The 17,382-nt window shown below is 47.5% G+C and overlaps 2 protein-coding genes across 5 annotated transcripts in view; both read right to left on the bottom strand.

Moving 5' to 3' along the window:
* LOC144162855 (uncharacterized) overlaps nucleotides 1-11,024 on the bottom strand; it is a 33,457-nt gene extending 22,433 nt beyond the window's left edge. For 2 of the 4 annotated variants that reach the window (XR_013320782.1, XM_077693560.1), the window contains exons 1-2: nucleotides 10,546-11,022; nucleotides 4,893-5,091 (exon numbers count right to left, since the gene is read on the bottom strand). Coding sequence is in view for 1 of the 4 variants with exons in the window: in XM_077693560.1 (XP_077549686.1) it covers nucleotides 4,893-5,091; nucleotides 10,546-10,837 (491 nt within the window). In the remaining 3 variants the exon portion in view is untranslated. Of the gene's footprint in view, nucleotides 1-4,892; nucleotides 5,092-10,545 lie in introns of all 4 variants that reach the window. The other 2 variants (XR_013320783.1, XM_077693561.1) reach the window with 2 other exon arrangements.
* Nucleotides 11,025-13,971: 2,947 nt separating this feature from the next.
* LOC144162035 (uncharacterized) lies at nucleotides 13,972-16,684 on the bottom strand. The gene is made up of 2 exons (XM_077692554.1): nucleotides 16,382-16,684; nucleotides 13,972-15,494 (listed from the first exon to the last, which is right to left on the bottom strand). The coding sequence occupies exons 1-2, from the start codon at nucleotides 16,606-16,608 to the stop codon at nucleotides 14,582-14,584; spliced, it is 1,140 nt and encodes a 379-aa protein (XP_077548680.1). The 5' UTR covers nucleotides 16,609-16,684; the 3' UTR covers nucleotides 13,972-14,581.
* Between the last annotated feature and the right edge of the window lie 698 nt (nucleotides 16,685-17,382).

Below are 17,382 nucleotides of genomic sequence, written 5' to 3'. Positions count from 1 at the left end.
GCCGATCATGTTTGGGGGTGGGGGGTTACGATTTACCATATGGCATGTAAAAGAAGCAGGGAACGGGGGCACTTCCTTCGTCAGCCTTACCCTGATAGCTGAAGAGGTCCCGGAGCTCCCTGCCTGGTAAACAGACAGGGAGCCCATCCGCCGGAGCTTGACCTGGGCTCCGACGGCCACCGTTCGTGGTTTCTGCCCTTAACCTTACAACTCCTAGCCACGGCAGATTACAGCAAGAGTATGGGGGCAGGGTCCGCGGTGTCGCCAATACCGTCACCAAGATTACTCAAGGTGCCCCGTGTGGGGACACTCGCGTGCAAAGGGAGACGACGAGTGGTGAGCGCGAGAACGGGTGAGGGCAAGTGGTGACGGCGAATGGTGAGCGTGAGTGAGTGCAAGTGGGGATGGCGAGTGGTGAGCGTGAGCGCGACTGAGTGCGAGTGGTGAGGGCGACTGGGAAGCGTGAGTGTGAGTGAGTGCGCGGGGTAAAATATATTTTTTGTGTGGGTGTGAGTGAGTGGCACACAGTTTTGCTGAGGTATGGTTGCGCCGTTTCCCTCTGCAATTATGCAACAACTCGCCCAAGCCTTAACCATTGCTGGCTTCAGTTAATCCAGATAAATTATTGAAATCAAGCTGAAATGTGCATATGCCCCCGGGTAGCTGTTGAGCACTCAAGCAGGAACTAGTCGAGCAAAAAAAAAAAAAAAAAACCGAAGATGTATCTACACGCTCCACAGAGATGATTAACCAGTGAAGCTGTAACATACGGCCGGCGTTTACACGTGTATTACACTTTAAAAGGGTCCTGAAAGGTGCTTTGAGCACACTAAATGAACAAGCACAGTCGTCAGGTTAGGTGCTCAACATCATCTGTGCCAAGTATACCATCTTAACTCAAGTAATGGACTCACTAGCATAATGAACACCCCTCTTCCCCTCCCTCCCATTTTTCTTCTTGATAATTTGCTTTCTTGTTACCTGGCATAAACAGTGCAGCGGGAATAGAAAAGGTACTGTTCCATCCGTTTTTATCTTGGAATGGTTGCTGATGTCGTCAACGATCGCACTAACTTGATATCATGCCACAGGACAGCTCCGATGGCAAGTAGGGGGACAATGGCGAATAGGGGGCCACTAGCTTGTTGTAAATAAAAAGGAAATTTCATTGCATAATTACCTACGTGTTTTTAATCGAAAAGTAATGTTTTGACAACACTTCCTTCAGCATCTTTATTGTATGATATTTAAACTTTTAAAAGCCTGCTGCAGCTTTTTCCTGCATAACGAACCCTCCCACCAAACTCGTGCCGAATTTCCCGGGAAAAAATAATGAAAGAAAGTGGGTTCATTACGCCAGTAAATACAGTAACTTTTTACACACAACAGAAAGCTCACACTTTCGTTGCAAAGTTTGTCGCCCCTTTCACATCTTTCCTGCGTGTTTTTGGACATCGCCATTCAAACACATGTATGCCATCAATCCTCCCATGCACATCACCAAGCAGAGATTCTGCTACTGGACAGCTTTTTTTTTCGTACTTCCGGTGGGTTGAAGCGTTATCTGCTCAGCGACGGCGTGTTGCAGCGGAACCTTTGATTGATTTGGCGCTTCCTACAGCTTGGTTACAAAGCTATTGTGGTCGTCTATATTTACCTTGTTTACTCGATTACAACGGCTCTCGTTACAAAACATGGGTGCAGCCTGTCAAAACACGCGTGCACCCGGCTTGAGTGCACCGCTGGTTTTGCTATGTGCCTTCCCTAAAAGGCCGTTCATCGCGACTGATAAAGCGGTCTGAACCGGCACTTTTCATGCATGGGTTCTCTGCCGCTTTCAGATGTCGTTTTGACATGCCGCCGGCAGGAATTATCGCAACACTGCAAAACAGGGCTCCGTACTGGGAACGACGCTTTTCAAATAAACAGTGCACGCACTGCGTGAAAGAGAACAAGACACGCACGATCCTCCCCATACAGCTGATAAAGCATTCGTGATCATGAGTTCTCCACTGCAGTAACTGTCTTTTCGACTTGCCACCTATACCAGCCACCGCAATGTGCAGCCAGTGGAGTGCGACACCAGAAATGGTTGGAGACGTCACCACTGAGGAGCAAAGCATCATAGAAGGGAACGCTCGTGCATAGGCAGCAGCGAGGAGAATGGCGAAGAGAGAAGGAAATGCGCCGCAGCAAAATTGTGCGGTTTTCGTTTCCAATTTCTCAGCTACTACTCATCGCCTTAACAGATTTCTTCAAGGAGGTGATCACTGATACACTGCTTTATTTGGTTATACGTATATCCATGTATCGGCGGAGGTTATTTCAGGACCGCTTTAAATGGTTCGTTAAGATATTTTGCATTGCACGTTGCGTGGCTGTGGTTTTTTTTCTTTCGCTACCATTCCCACTCACACTGTTGCTGATCCTAAGCTGCTCCTCGGAAGTGCATATGATGTGTGGTTTCCCAGTTAGCAGTAACGTGCAGATGGCATTTGCCACTGACACACTGACGCTGCTCTGCCCTCATCACCACCTACTGATCTGAGCTTCATGCAGTAGCTCACTGCGTGCACACTCTGCTCAAGCGAGATGAGCCCAGCCACACTCTCTCATCACCTTATTTCTAACTCCTCTCCAACTTGGTTTTATCGCACATGCTTATTGGGTCGTGAAGGAAGACTTGTCTGCGTACAAATGGCCGCTTTCGCCAAGCTCCATAAGGCTCCACTTTAGAAAGGAAAGGCTGTGAGCACACACTGTTGCCCGCCTTTTTTAGGAGCGAAGCTCTTTAGCAAATCGTAATTTTTCATGTCGGCAGTTAAAAATACCAAGAAATTGCCGACCGCGCACGTGAGTGCAGGCTTCGCGGCAGCCGCCCAGAAGTTAAAGGCCAACTGCGCTCAAAATTTTGACCTCTTGAAACCCTATGCAGTCGGACACGGATATATCAAACACGGATATATCGAATTATTGTCTATATCGAACTGTCTGAACATCCCCTTGGAAACCCCTTGCAAAAGTATAGCGCTGTTGTACGCGTATATCAAACTCTCGATCACAGACACATTCGATATATCGAACGCTGCGCTCCAATTGCCCCTGCAAGTGCGCTTCTCCTGATGCGGTGGATGTGATGCTGACGGCGACTTCTCCTGCCGCGTTCGGTTTCTGGCCTGTTTTCTGCATGCTCGAGCGGTTTTCAGTGGTTGATCGCGCAGGGGGACCCATGTGGCATGTTACGTGTTTTTGTCCACGGCCCAAGTTTCGGAGCCATGGTCACGGAAAAGAGGAAGACTTTGGATTTCTGAATTTATGACGCAGAAAAAGAAGCAAGCGAAGGTTACAGATTTTGTTTTTTGTGTTAAATTGTCGTTATCGTAGCGGTGTGGCTTTGAATTTACCGGGCTGTGAGGAACATATCGGTAAGGTACCGCTTGTAGTGACTTTGAAAAGCTCTCAGTGATGTGCGGAGTTTTCAGATACGCTTCAGATAGGCATATTTCATATTTCGAATTATCGATATATCGAACTATTTTATGATCCCCTTGGAGTTCGATATATCCGTGTTCGACTGTATCCGTATAGTCTGCTTAAAAAGAAAGCAACATGCAAAATACAACAGCTGAAATACACGCGTGGACGCCGCAAGCGGTCAGCAAAAATCGGCGATTTTGAAACCGAAACCGACGAGAGTGCGGCCATCGCAGTGACGTTGCAGCCATCCAGCAAGCGGCCGGACAGCCAGCCGCCCGGGAGAAAGTCTGCGCGCAAGCTCTACATGCGCACGGGGCAGCGAATGGGTGAAGCATGTGCAGCAGAGCTCGACCGGTTCTCCAGCGGCTTGGCTGGCCAGAGAAAGAAGCCCCTGTCGGCTGGAACGTCACAGGCACGTCATGGCTGTTTACGCGATCCGCCGGCAGGTGCAGCATGGTCTGCGGCGGAGCTTTTTTAAATGCTTCTGACTGATTAACGAGGCATTTCACGGGGCTACCACTCCTGTTCCAGCTGATTTGGGTGTACTTACTACGCATTAAAAATAAATATGGTCAAAGTGAAATTTGAGTGCAGTTGGCCTTTAAAAAAACCCAAGAAAATGCCTAGCGCTCGTGTATGAGTGCCTCGCGATGACCGCCCAGCGTCTGTGGTGCACATTTGTCAAGCCAAGCATGCCCACTTAGGGAGATTGTCCAAGATTGCGGCGACCACCCGGCCGTTAAAAGTCCAAGAAAATTCCGAGCGCTTTTGTGTGCGTGTTTCGCGGCAACCGCCCAGCGTCATCTGCACACATTTGCAAGCCAAGCAAACCCACTCGCGATAGGCCAAGATCGGAAACAAACAAACAAACAGAAAAATCTCCAGCATTCGTCGTTATTGTGGCAACAGTTGGTCAGAATGAAAAGACAGGTCACAGCATACGGCCCTCCAAAAAGTGATGTCCAGTGATTATCACTCCCAAAAAAATGAAGGAAGTTTGCACTTATAGGAACAATGATAGAGTAAATGTCATTGCGGCAGCAGCAAAAAATCAAATCTCTGCAATAGTGGACTGAAACCGTCGTGATGGTCGGGAAGGTTGCATACAGCTTCGCTACCTTCAAGTCTAGCATGTTTGTTTGAGCTTCCTCCATTTCATGCTTAATACTGTGCATTCGTTTAATGTACCCAACCTTTGCACATTTCTAGTCCGCCTTGAAGTGTGAACAAAAAAGGACACGCATTTCTACGTTTTCAGAGGGTGGCCACAAGTAGCGCGATTTCTCATGGTCCCACCAAATCGCCCATCGGTCCACTTTGTTACCGTGCCAGGCTCTGTATTTGGCCCATGGGGCACGACACACAAGCAACTCTTTCAGACGAGAAAGATGGAAGAAAGTTCGTCGGCTCCTCACCAGCGACTAGTCCTAGGCATTCTTCTGCCCTCCGTTTGCATGGCAATGCTCCTTGTTTTGGGCTGCAGTGTAGCCTGCGAAGCCTGTGCGGCCTGGGTAAACTTCACGGTGCACTGCGTCACTGCGTCTTTCGTCTTCACCCAGGCTGGTGTCTGCGACGCCATGCATGAGAAGCCAGGACGAACGCCGAGCTGATAACCTGGAAGAAAACGTCAGGCGGGGGCAATGAACCCGCCATTTTCAAGCCTATTCCCATGATGTCACTGAGGCAGTTATAAGTTAACCCTTCCAGTGTTCAGGGGGGTACTGGTACGTTTGCGATTCTCTGCCAGAAAATTTGCATCACAGCAAAAGATGACGTTCTGTGGGTAGCACTGTTACCGTCCTCATCTCTGTAAAAGCTTATCGTTTCTTTTTCTTTGTTTTTGGTCTACCCTAAAGTTCCGAGCGAGTGCCCACTCCCCTTTAGGGCCAGAATATTCAATTTACTAAAAGATCCCAAAGATGGCCACCCCCTGAAATTGATGGCTTTAGCACTGATGGGTGAACAAAATAAACACGAATCATCTATTCATGTGTTGATGCAGCCACTTATTTGTCCTTTCCGCACTTCAGTTGAAAGTTCGCCCATCTGGTATTTTTTCTTGATATCCCCGCAGTTTTGGTTGGTGGTGCCGCCACTTTTTTTTAGTTTTCGCACCTGATCCGAAAGATCGCCCGTCTTTTATTTCTCTCTTGATATCTCTGTACTTTGGGTGGACGTTCTTTCGGAACTTTACGGTACCTGATGGCACTAATCTTTGTAGCTACGCAGCGTTCTTTACCCAAGATGTTTTCTAGATCTTGGCCTAAATCTCAGCACACAGGTGTTTCTGCTTTTATACCCAGTCAGGACTCTGACGGATGGCCTTGGGCTCAGCAGCCAAATGTCATAACCACTGAGCCACAGTGGCGCGTATACTTATTATGCAGGGTTTGTGCTTGCTTCAAAAAAAAAAATCAATGAATACTGAAGGACTTTCAAGGCCCTGTACAGTCATTTTCAAGGGTGCACATCTGCACGACTTGTGGCAACTTCGTACCCTCTCTGCTTACATGCTGAACAAAGATAATGTCTTTCCTATATTTACAAAAGTACGACTCCCCTCCTCGCAAATCCTTTTTTTGCAAACGGACAAATTCACCGCTGCTGGGTGCTCTTAAAGGAGCCATGAAGACAAAATACAAGTTTGTTTTATTCGAAAGATTTTGTGTTTTATAGTGTCCCCAGCGCTTGTACTGATGCGAATGATGTTTTATTCACTGAAAAATTATTCAATTTAAGTTAAAATTTCGATTTTCCCGCTAAGTCGAGCGTTTTCGTGGTCTGCAATGACATCACAGGAACCGACCGGTCTGCAGCCGATTGGGAAAGCCTTGTTTACCGTTAGTGAACCCAGATGGTGCCACTATACCCTGGCAAGTCGTTTTCTGCCTCTGGTTTGGTTTTGACCATATTTGAACCTCTCTTGTTTTCATTCAGGTAGAAAATAATCGTTTCGTAAAACATAGTGCTCGCTCAACAGATAGGGTCACATAAGACACCGTTGCTTGCATCAATCGGCCAGTGTCGTCTGAGACTACCCCAAAGTGCCCGTCCTGCACAGCTAAACCAAGCACAGTGTGCGCAGTACCAACAGCAGTACGCATCGGTTCTTCTATGTTTACGTACGTGTGCTTACGTAACATCCACTGTTTGTCCCACTATTCTTACTGCTTTAAAAAGAATGCGCCTAATATAGCTCGTCCAGCAAGCTTATAAGCTCTGCCTAATTTGCACTTGCTTTTGCCGGCCTCCGCCAATCGCAGAGCTGGCTCGTATGACATCATAGGTTCTGTTGCGGGAAATGAGCGAGTGGGTCGCATGGCCATTCCCTGTTTTTCCTGATTATATAGCTCAGTGATTCTCAAATGAGGCTCCGCGGACTTCAGGGGGTCCGCGAGAGCATTTGAGGGGTCCGCAAAGCCTCCCTCGAAACTTCCCCCTACCCCCCCCTTCTTTTCTCGATTTTGCCAGCACCGGCTTGCAATTCAAAAAAGGTGGCTTCGTCGCATTACGTGTACGTTTAGTTTCTCCCCGTAGCAGATATTTGAACATCTGATTTTTGCACAACTCACTAGCTATGAGAAGCAAAAATACAGACCTAGAAAAGGCAGCGTATAGGTGTTTAGAAGAATTTAAATTCAAGAGGAAATTGTTTGACATTATGGCCCGCATAGTCATTAACGTCAAGAAGAAAAGGCGGGCATTGGATAAGTCTGTGGGCGACGTGAGCTGCAGGCGCAAATTGTTTGACATTATGACACCGATCAACGTATGCTCCATCGTAGGGTCCCCCATCACTTTCGGAAGACTGGAAGGGGTCCCCGGGGCAGTCATGGCTGAGAACCACTGATATAGCTTATTTGAGCAGAGTTTATGGTTAAAAGTGGTGTCAGTATGATTCTAACGAGACAGTCTTTTGAATGAACCAAACTTGCGTTTTGCTTTCATGGCTCCTTTAATACCTAGTCTCGGGTAGCGAGTAATTTCAGTTAATACTTTCAACACCTTCAGAACAACATCAGAAAGGAAGAAACAATTAGCACAGCTTCACTGACGTAACATCGCAAACACTGATGTTAACAGTGAAACTGCCTGGCGTTCCTTAATCGCAAGACTAAGCTCCACAGAACTTCTCAAAGCAACCAGATCGATTCCCATTCGCGGTCATTCGCACACGAACTATCGCTGGTGCTCCCGACGGGTGGCTTGTTCTCCCGGAGAGCACGCGACTTGACCCATTTTCTGAACATCCAAAAACTGACTGCCAAGCATGACTGCCAAGCACACTAGTCTATATACACGCGTTCCTCCGAACCATCTGTTGGCTGCACGCTTTCCAATTGGCTGGCTCCTCTCCTCGACTCCACCCATCCGCACTCGGTGCGTCCCCTCACCCGCACCTTGGCTCTGCCCAACCCTAGAGTTCGTCAATATACACAGCTGCAAAACTCCGCTTCACAATCTGGGTGCCGTGGGCCCCCCTGCTTTGTTGAAGCTGAAGGGAAAGTCTACAGGCATGGCCATAAACTGTACTTCAATAAACTATTTCTTATAATCGCAATGCTTTTACAAAATAAAGCTTGCTTTCTGAATTAAATGACATAAATTAGGTAATTGTTACTTGAGTTTTTACGGTTTTTCTTTTTATAACTTACAGCAGCAGCTGCAAGCACTTCGAGTAGTACTTGAACTTTCTGTCAACAGACGACAGGCTCGTCGACTTGCCCCCATGCCCCAGTGCAGGGGGCCCAACCGCAGACTGGCTTTCGATACACGCAGCCTATGGGGAGTTTCACAACAGGTATATATTAAGTAACTCTGCCCCCCCCCCCCACCACTGTTCAATACACTGCGCGTGCTTGGCACTTGCTCTCTCCCTTGCTACGCTATGCCCTCTCCACATCACTGCACCCGCGTTAACACGCCTCGTCCCATGAAAGCCTCGACTAAGAACAGCTTCACTGTTGATAAGGGGCGACATAAATCCAGGTTAAAAGCCATGAGACGCAGGCGACAAGCTGCTTTCCTTTTTTGACGTCATCGTCATTACCATCAAGAGCCTGCTTAGGTTCACTGCAGGACGAAGGCTTCCCATTTTTAGGACCTGGACTAATACCTGTGACACACGGCAACGCTAGATCTCCTTTAAACTAAACCCCTTTTGCCACGTCAAAAGACATTTTGTGGAAAGGAGTGGCGCTCCTGACACACAGCAACCCCCGATCTCCTTTATGTAGTTCCCGTAACTGACACACCATTAAAGTGCGCTAGCAGTTCTGTGGAAAAAGCATGCACAATAACAAAAATAAAGTGCGGCTAATAGGTCTTCTTCATTATTTTAGAGAGGAACCGTGCGTTTTATTGTTGTTTACAAAAATAAATGGGTAATTTCACATATTTGTATTAAACAGCAACGATGGAGTGCTTTTTTAGCCTATGTTCTGTGCCTAATCTGGCATCAGTGGGCAGATGTTTACAAGAATACATTACAATTAGGCTTGTTTAGTGCAATTTAATTTCATTGCAGTTTAAAAAATTTATGAAAGTATTATGAAATCGCATTTGGTCGCACTAAGTTCTGAGAAGCTTATGATTTGCAAGTGCCTGCTTACGAGGCTGCGCCGCTAGCTGCTCCTTTTCGTTCGGGAAAGGAGATAGGGGAACACCCCTTACGGGAAATGCCCGCTGCGGTGAAGGAGATTCTCCTTTGTCGTGTGTCATCGAGGCAAACGCCGTTTCGGTAGCAGTCCTTCTCTGCAAAGGCCTTTTATGCGCCCGTGTGTCAGGGGTATTAGGTCCTGCGTAAAATAAGTTTGTTCTCTCCCTCTCTCCCATTGACTGCCAGCCGCTCCTGTCCTGCGTTGCCCGGGTCCGTTCCTTGCCTCCGAATTTTCTTATTTCGTCTCTGCACCGAGTTAATGGCCTTCCTCATTTTTCCGATTCTGTCCCTGGCTATCCAACCTGTTGCCCTCATGGTCCACCTGTTGCCAGTTCGTCGTACAAACTACATGGCCAGCCCAAGTCCATTTTTTTTTTCTTAATTTGAACTACGATATCTTCTACTCAAGTTTGCTCCCTAATCCAGGTTGTTGCTCATTTCCTGTCCTTAAGCATTAGTCCTATCATTATCCGCTTCATGGCTTGTTGAGCACATCTAAGTTTGCTTTCTAGTCGTTTAGTAAGGCACCAAGTTTCCACACCGTATGTCATCACCGGCAGGATGCATTGATTCAGTACCTTTGTTTTTAGGGGTAGAGGTAGCTTACCTTTCATTAGTTGGGAGTGCTTACCATGAGTAACCCAACCCAATCCTATTCTGTGCCAGATTTCTCTCTCGTGGTTGAGGTCACGACTGAGATCCATCTGGCCACGGTGGTTATATTCTTCTACTTGTTGCAGCGTGTTTCATTACCTATTAGACGGTACTTAAGCACGATGAAAAATGATCAAGGCCATTCCCCCTCAAATGTGGTTGTCAGCGAATCTGTATAACTGCGTTTTAAGATGCCGCTCCTCCACGGCATTCAGTTTAGGGAGGTGCTCCGGGTTCGCAGGCACCTCTCAATGACGACTCTCTACTGTCAAGTTTGCCGCGTCCGCGCTTTGTCGTGTTTCGACACTGCCGATTACTACCGAATAGTTGTCAAATCACCGTCTACCACACTCTACAACCAAATGCACACCCGTAAATTCTCTTGGGTTTCGGGTAGCTTTCGCCATGGCTGGCGTGCGTCCACGCCCGCTCCGCAATTCACGGTGACAGCAGTACGTTTTGTTACCTAACCGACAAACTGCTACCGCTCACTAACTATCCAGAATCACTTAATAGGTATATATGTAAGGGCGTAACTGTAGCAATGGCTACGTCGACCGTGGCTTCAGTGAGCGGTAGCGATTGGCCGCGGTTGGGTATTAAAAACATTGCTTTCACCGCGAGTTGTCAAGTGGGCGCGAAGTATATATCGACCACAAAACACCGGCCACAACCACAAAACAAAACAATGCAAGAATCGGGGAGAATCAAATTCGGAACCATAACTCCGAGGAAGTAGCGACTTCACCACACACCATAATGCTCCAAGGCGTTCGCCAGCAGTATCTGCCAGTGTTCGTTCGCTCCGGGCGGAATTCCAGACACTTCACCATCATCAGCACTGAACTTGTGCCCCTTCGCCGCGTTCTCGGCTTCGCGACGGGGATTGTTTTGCCGCGCCTGTCGCTTTCGCTCGGCTTCCCGGGCCCGATCTTCGGCCGTCTTCGCCGCTCGCCGCCGTCTCTCACACTCGCGCCGTTGTTCGCGCCGCTGCATTTCGTACGCGACCTGCTCCTCGGGAGTCCTCACGACGCGTGGCCTCCCCATCGTACTGCATGCTCAGCACTAAACAACACTGTATATAACACTATCTCCACATCAACTGAACAATATCACCAGGCTCCTCAAGACAGGAGGCGATGCTCAAGATCGGTCCTAAACATGGTCCTAAACCATGTTCTAAACCAACGCCGCGTCCAGCGCCGCCATTTTAAAGCAGTCTGCGACCATGGGCCATGGGCTACCAGACGGCGTTACCGATATATTACGTATTCTAAAGAGCGTAAAAAAATCATCCCGTAAATCAACAAGCTAAAAAAGTTTGTTTACAGTGTATTATCTACAAATATGATGAATACTTTTAGCATTAAGCATGAGTGAAGAAAATATTTTTACAGTTGTTCGACTGGTGCGCTACCTCGCGTCTAAAGTTGAAACCACGAAGCCGCCAATTATAAAACCGACATTGTGGCAGGCATGGTCCATGGTGGATAATGGCTAATTATGGTTCGCATAGCTTGCGACGGCTACTCGTGACGGATGGTCTCTCTGTTTCTCCATCTAACTTTGTCCATGCGTAGGCGTTGCGTTGCCACAAAAACACTTGTTTTTTTTTTTTTTTGTTTTGTTTTGTTTTCGAGGCGTGGCGCGCGCTTGGTGACGCACTTTTTCACCACACTGGCCCCAACAACGCTGCCACCTTTTTTTGTAATGGGAGATATACGGCTTTCTCGTTGAAGTGGACAAATTATTTGTAACTGAAAAGAGGGTGAAGCCCGGGGGTATGATGTACTTGCGGTCTTCTATCTCTGCCAGAAGGGCATGGAACAGGGCTCTTCGGTGCAATATGGCATATAGCCGTATTGTTAAAATCAGCCAACTAAACATTTCCAACCTCAGGAACATTTTCTACACCTAAATAGGCCCTTGTTGATCACTGTAAAAAAATACTACTGCAAGAACGCAGTCATTACAGTCAGAACTGCATCTGCCACAACGCACAGATATCCTAAGTAATTATATAAGTGCGAGGGATGTCCCGCTTGGGAGTTTGGGATCTCCCAGGGATCTCCCAATTAAGTTCCAAAGACATCCCAAGTGATACAAAAAAAAACCTCTACCGAGTGATACAAGAAAGTCCCAGCTAGGACTTCACTGGGGTCAGGTCTCCCATGTCGATTAAAGAAAGGAGCTCCCTGGGATGTTCCAAAAATGTGCTTGCAGGTCCTTTTCGGGACATGTTTTATTAATTTGTATGGTTACTTGATAGTCCATCAGATTTACAAAACAACAAAAAAGAATAGCACGAGAAACAATCTCGTTTATTTCTTTTAAGAAACCACATTTATACCTGTCAAAGAAATATAAAAACGTTTGCAAAACAGTTTTAATAATTGGTTTTATTTTCTTTGTTATTAATAAAGCCATGCAACTACTGTTGCAGCATTTGGCTTCCAATCGACTCACTTGATCAATTAATTTTGTGGGGATTGTAAATATGTTCCCGTGAAAATGCACCTACCGTATACTGCAATTGCTTCCACAGCCCAAATAAAAATGACATCTTTTTTTTTCATTCCAAGCAGGTGGTTGACTATAGGCTTTCCCGCAGTTTCATCCGCGTATGACGTGTTCGGGTATGGCTTAATATTATTGACTTATATGAGGGATCCCGTACTGGGGAAAAATAAACGTATGCATGGAACGAGAAGAAGCTGAAGGCAAGCGAACTGTGCAGCGTTTGCCATGCCTTTTTCCAGGCTTTGACTCTATTCGTATGACATCAGGTGCTGTATATGAAAAAAAGCAAGGCCAATTTAGATTTGTGCCGTTACGTGGAGCCGTACGGTGGTGTGTTTGGAGGACGATTTGTCGGGACCTGTTCTAGACGCTTCCAGATAACCGTCGTCTGCCTGAAAGTTTGCAGTTCTGTTTGTTCAGTTTTCGCCGACTGCTTAAAGGCACTGAGAGGTCATATAATGCCCTTTTTGTTGAAAGTGGAGTGTCGGAAAGGCCCGGAATTATATAAAAGCACCGATGCTCAAAGCAACCAGAAAGTAGTCAAGTCGCTACACTGAAAGTTCCGTCGCCCTGAGTCTCGAAAAGTCGCTAGTTTGGCGACATATCGCCAGACCTGACAACCCTGTCTACGAACGATCTAAATGTGAACCGATGCGTGATATATGAGATAGAGGTATACTATTGTACTTCATCGTAATGGATGCATGTATTGTCGTATCCAGAACCATTCCTTTTTCGCGATTTTCACCTGACAGTTTTAATACAATCGAAGGCCGGTTTCACACACACAGAGTCGTCCTTGCGGGTAATTGTCATGTAATTTGTTTTGGGATACTTATGGTAACACAAGAGTTAGAGCCGTTTACTGTAGCAATGCTCCCTCCATAGATGGGCATGCTTCACTGCAGAACAGGAAATGTGGGAAAGCCAGCTTTCAAAACCCAAGCGCTCACGGATACCTTGAAAGTTGGCTTCATCGTTAAACACAAACGCATTCCTGAGAAGACATTTTACCAGGTGCAATTTAGGCCGTCATATCAAAATATGAAGGCCCGAGGACCTTTTTTTTATGTTAATGCGTAGCATTTTTTTGCCGAGCACCCCACAGCCATGACCGCGTAACGCCCTGCATTTCCACAAAAATGCAGATTTGGTAGAGGTAACACCTATAATCGTTATAATAGCGCAAAAGGAGATAATTGGGCGAACAGAATTTCGAAAAATCAAGAAATAATACAGAAAAAAATATCGAAAATGGCGAACCGCGTAACGCCCTTCATTTACACCGAAACGCAAATTTAGTGGAAGTAACACCACTATACGTTATAATACCGTAAATGGAGATAATTGGTCGGGAAAAAATTTAAAAATAACATGGCTGTATAGCAATCACACCCTAGACAAGCGGCATAGGAATGCTGCGCATTAGTAGACAATTCTCCGAATTTCGGCCGAATTTTTTTTTTTTGGGGGGGGGGGGGGGGGGGGGGGGGAGTTTTTCGGTCAGTCAGCCAGTCTATCGGGAAATGCATTAGTTTTGTGACAGGATGCCATAGGTCCCACTAAAAAAGCTTTCGCTTTAAAGTGGTTGTTTAACTGTTGACGGTTTCCGATACGTGGCGGGGGAACATACGAACGATGTCAATGATGCCGAAAGTTTGAAGCGTGAAGTCTCATAATACACACGCACATGAACAACTATTTTTACGTCATGTATGGTATTCATGCCATTAGTTGATGAGCTCTACTTTTAACAGACTGCACGAGTGGAAAGAAGGTACAATAATCAGGCTGAAAACAGGGATCCCTAACAATAATTATTGCAAAACAGGAAACCAAAAAAAATCATCAAAAATTCTTCCTACAGCAACACAAAGGGTATAAAACTAACAAGAGAGGAAACAGACATATGCTCGTATATTGGTATACAGGTATGGAGACTTTTACTATGTATACGGAATATCTATACACCAATAACTTAACTATCCTGCACACGTGGGCACAACAAAATATTACACATCATACTTATAAAGAATCCGTTAGAAATGGCATCATGGTCAGCAAACAGGTATTGTTTAACCATTATAATGATGCGCTGCTACGAATTCGACCGCCTTGAGTACGTGTGAAGTATATTTCGTGCACGGTTTATATTCCGCCACTCTTTTTCTTTACACTGCAAAGGAGGTCCCACGTGCTCATGCAAACGAAACTGACAGACAGTCGCCAGAAATTCGCGCGAAAAAAAACATGACCGCACAACCTGCACGCCTACACAGTACTGCGTGCAGGCGAAGGCAACAGAGCTATGGTTGGAGGCAGGAAGACAGCTCTGTGCGGAAGAGCAGCCCCGTCCAATAAGCCTTCGCTCAACCTAAACAAGGCGGCTTCCCGCTGAGTCCCGTTCACGCACATTCGAAACGGCGCCGATGCCAAAGACCGCCCATCGGGCACGGTTTCGCACGGGTTGTCGTCCACCCCACTTTCCCGGCGTTGCACGAAAACAACGTCCGACTCACTGCACGATGTCAGAAAGTTTTCGTCGCCGAAGCTGAAGCCACCTTTGTAGTTAACAAGTTTCTCGCCGGCGGCCAAAACCACTAAGCACTTCACGTTTGGCGAAGAGCGCAGCGCGCAGTCTCGGAGCAGGAGCGGCCTCAGGACGGCTTCGGCGGCACCGTTCGGCAAGCCGCCATACCAGGGCAGGTACTTTGCATAAACTGCGCGCGATGCCACAACGACGTTCGAAGCGACGGCAGAGGCGTAAGCAATGACCTGCCGAGCCCCTTGCAGCCTGTACGGAGCTGTTAACGGTATAGCGCGTCGGGATTGGTTGGCGCGCAGGCAAACGGCGACTGCACTGCGGCCGCTGGGAGGCTCGCTGAACACGACGTTGACGGCCATCCACACGACGGAGTCGGTGCGGTCGCCAACCTGGAGGGACGCGGCGGCAGGTACTCGCGTCGCGGGCTGCCCTGTGGCGAACTGGAGTATGGCAGCGCGCACCTCCGCGGTGTTGGCGGAAGCCCCAGCTGCGGGATCGGACAGCAACTGGCACGTGACCGGACCAGCCGGGAAGGAGTGCGGGTAGTCCCGGTAGACTACGCGAGCACGCACCGAGCAGGCGTCTAGAATGTCTGCCGAAGCCATTGCAGTCACACGTATGACGGGTGTCGACCGAGACCTTGAAACACAGAATCAATCAATCAATCAATCAATCAATCAATCAATCAATCAATCAATCAATCAATCAATCAATCAATCAATCAATCAATCAATCAATCAATCAATCAATCAATCAATCAATCAATCAATCAATCAATCCGTTAGAAATAGCATCATGGTCAGCAAACAGGTATTTTTTAACCATTATAATGCGCTGCTACGAATTCGTCCGCCTTGAGTACGTGTGAAGTATATTTCGTGCACGGCTTATATTCCGCCACTATTTTTCTTTACACTGCAAAGGAGGTCCTAAGTGCTCATGCAAACGAAACTTACAGACAGTCGCCCGAAATTCGCGCGAAAAAAAAACATGACCGCACAACCTGCACGCCTACATAGTACTGCGTGCAGGCGAAGGCAAAAGAGCTACGGTTGGAGGCAGGAAGAGCTCTGTGCGGTCTAACATGATCAATCAATAAACCTAACAATCAATCAATAAACCAAGAAGTCTTCTTCGTTACAATTCAAATATCTCCGGTCTCGTCGCTTTTGTATCCATTCTGCCTTCTCGAATATCTTTGAAGTAGTCTCTCCAACGAATTCCCTACTATGTCTCCCCTTACTTCCTATCCCGTTCTCCTGTAGTCATTCTGTTACCTAAGTAATTCACCTACATTATTCCTTTCCCCTCCTCGCGGACGTCTTTCACGGCCCCTGTCGATTAAGGGGGCATAATTCCCCCTATTATCCTACGTCCGAAGAAAGATCAGTCTCACTTATTAGGTGCTGGTATACTCTGCTTTGTGTGTCTCTATAGTGCCAAAGCAGAACGTCGCCGTTTTTTTTTTTCCTCTTTCAAGAGTTGACGAGCTTCTCGTCGACTACTGTGCGTGCCCGTAATTATACCCGATCTCGTGGCGGTAGTGAGCGGTGAACACGTGCAGGCCGGGATGCGGAGAGCGCCAGCGGGCTCCTCTGCGCTCCTCCCAGTTCGGGTGCGGAGCGATGACCCTGCCGGAACGGTCGTTGTAGGCGCTGCCGTTCGCGGGGTGCTGGGAGGAGACACGTGTTTCCAGCAGGTGTCCGAGCAAGTTCAGCCGATACACCAAGGTGCCCAGGGTGGAGGTCATCATCACCACCGACAAGGTCAACACGAGCAGCAACAGGCGCAACACCTGCGAATGCAACCCAGCGAGGGGCAAGGTGCCGTCAGGTAGCTTCGCCCTGGGGCGGTATTCTCGTAACTGCCCCTTTCGAAAACGTCCCTTTTGCGTCCCTTTCATCGTGACGTATTTCCAGTTAAGCAGTGGGCCTTTTATTCAAATAGCGTAACTGTTCTTGCAAACGCATTTTAAAGAAGTGAAACCGTATCAGAGTATCTTTTATGTGTTTATTGTTCCGCGAGCGAACTGCGACGAAAAATCGTCTGCTCCAAATCGTCTGCTCCGAGTAGCCACGGCTCATAGCTCCGCCGTGCTTGCATGGCGTCACATCCGGGTGTTTGCTTTTAGCCAATCAGGGCTCGCTCAAAAGGGACACTTTTGAAAGGGACACAAAAGGGACAAAACACGGGAATACCACCCCTGGCTAGCTTCATTTATTTGGTCCAGTGGTTCGTTGTAGTTGCACTGTGAAGGTTAAGCGGATACGTATGAAGAAAGAAAAGCCAGTGGTGAAGGGCGCCTAGGAGAGCATAGTGGAGGACATTCGTGACTTTTGTAGTGTGAGGTACACTGGCCGAGGCTGAGCAGTTTCGCGTGGCTCCTGGAAAGCCATGCTGCGCATTCGCGAGGAGCAGTGACGTCCAACGGCGCACAGATGGAGTGTCGTATCCGCCACCGCCGCGACTGGATTGGATTGGATTGGATTAAATTGTATTGTATTGGATTGGAATGGATTGAAAATCG

This window comes from Haemaphysalis longicornis, unplaced genomic scaffold (genome assembly GCF_048455015.1).
Source record: "Haemaphysalis longicornis isolate Haplotype H1 unplaced genomic scaffold, Haemaphysalis longicornis Haplotype H1 scaffold_12, whole genome shotgun sequence".
Lineage (NCBI taxonomy): Eukaryota > Metazoa > Arthropoda > Arachnida > Ixodida > Ixodidae > Haemaphysalis > Haemaphysalis longicornis.
The sequence above is the reverse complement of the archived record's forward strand: the minus strand, read 5'-3'. Positions and strand labels throughout refer to the sequence as shown.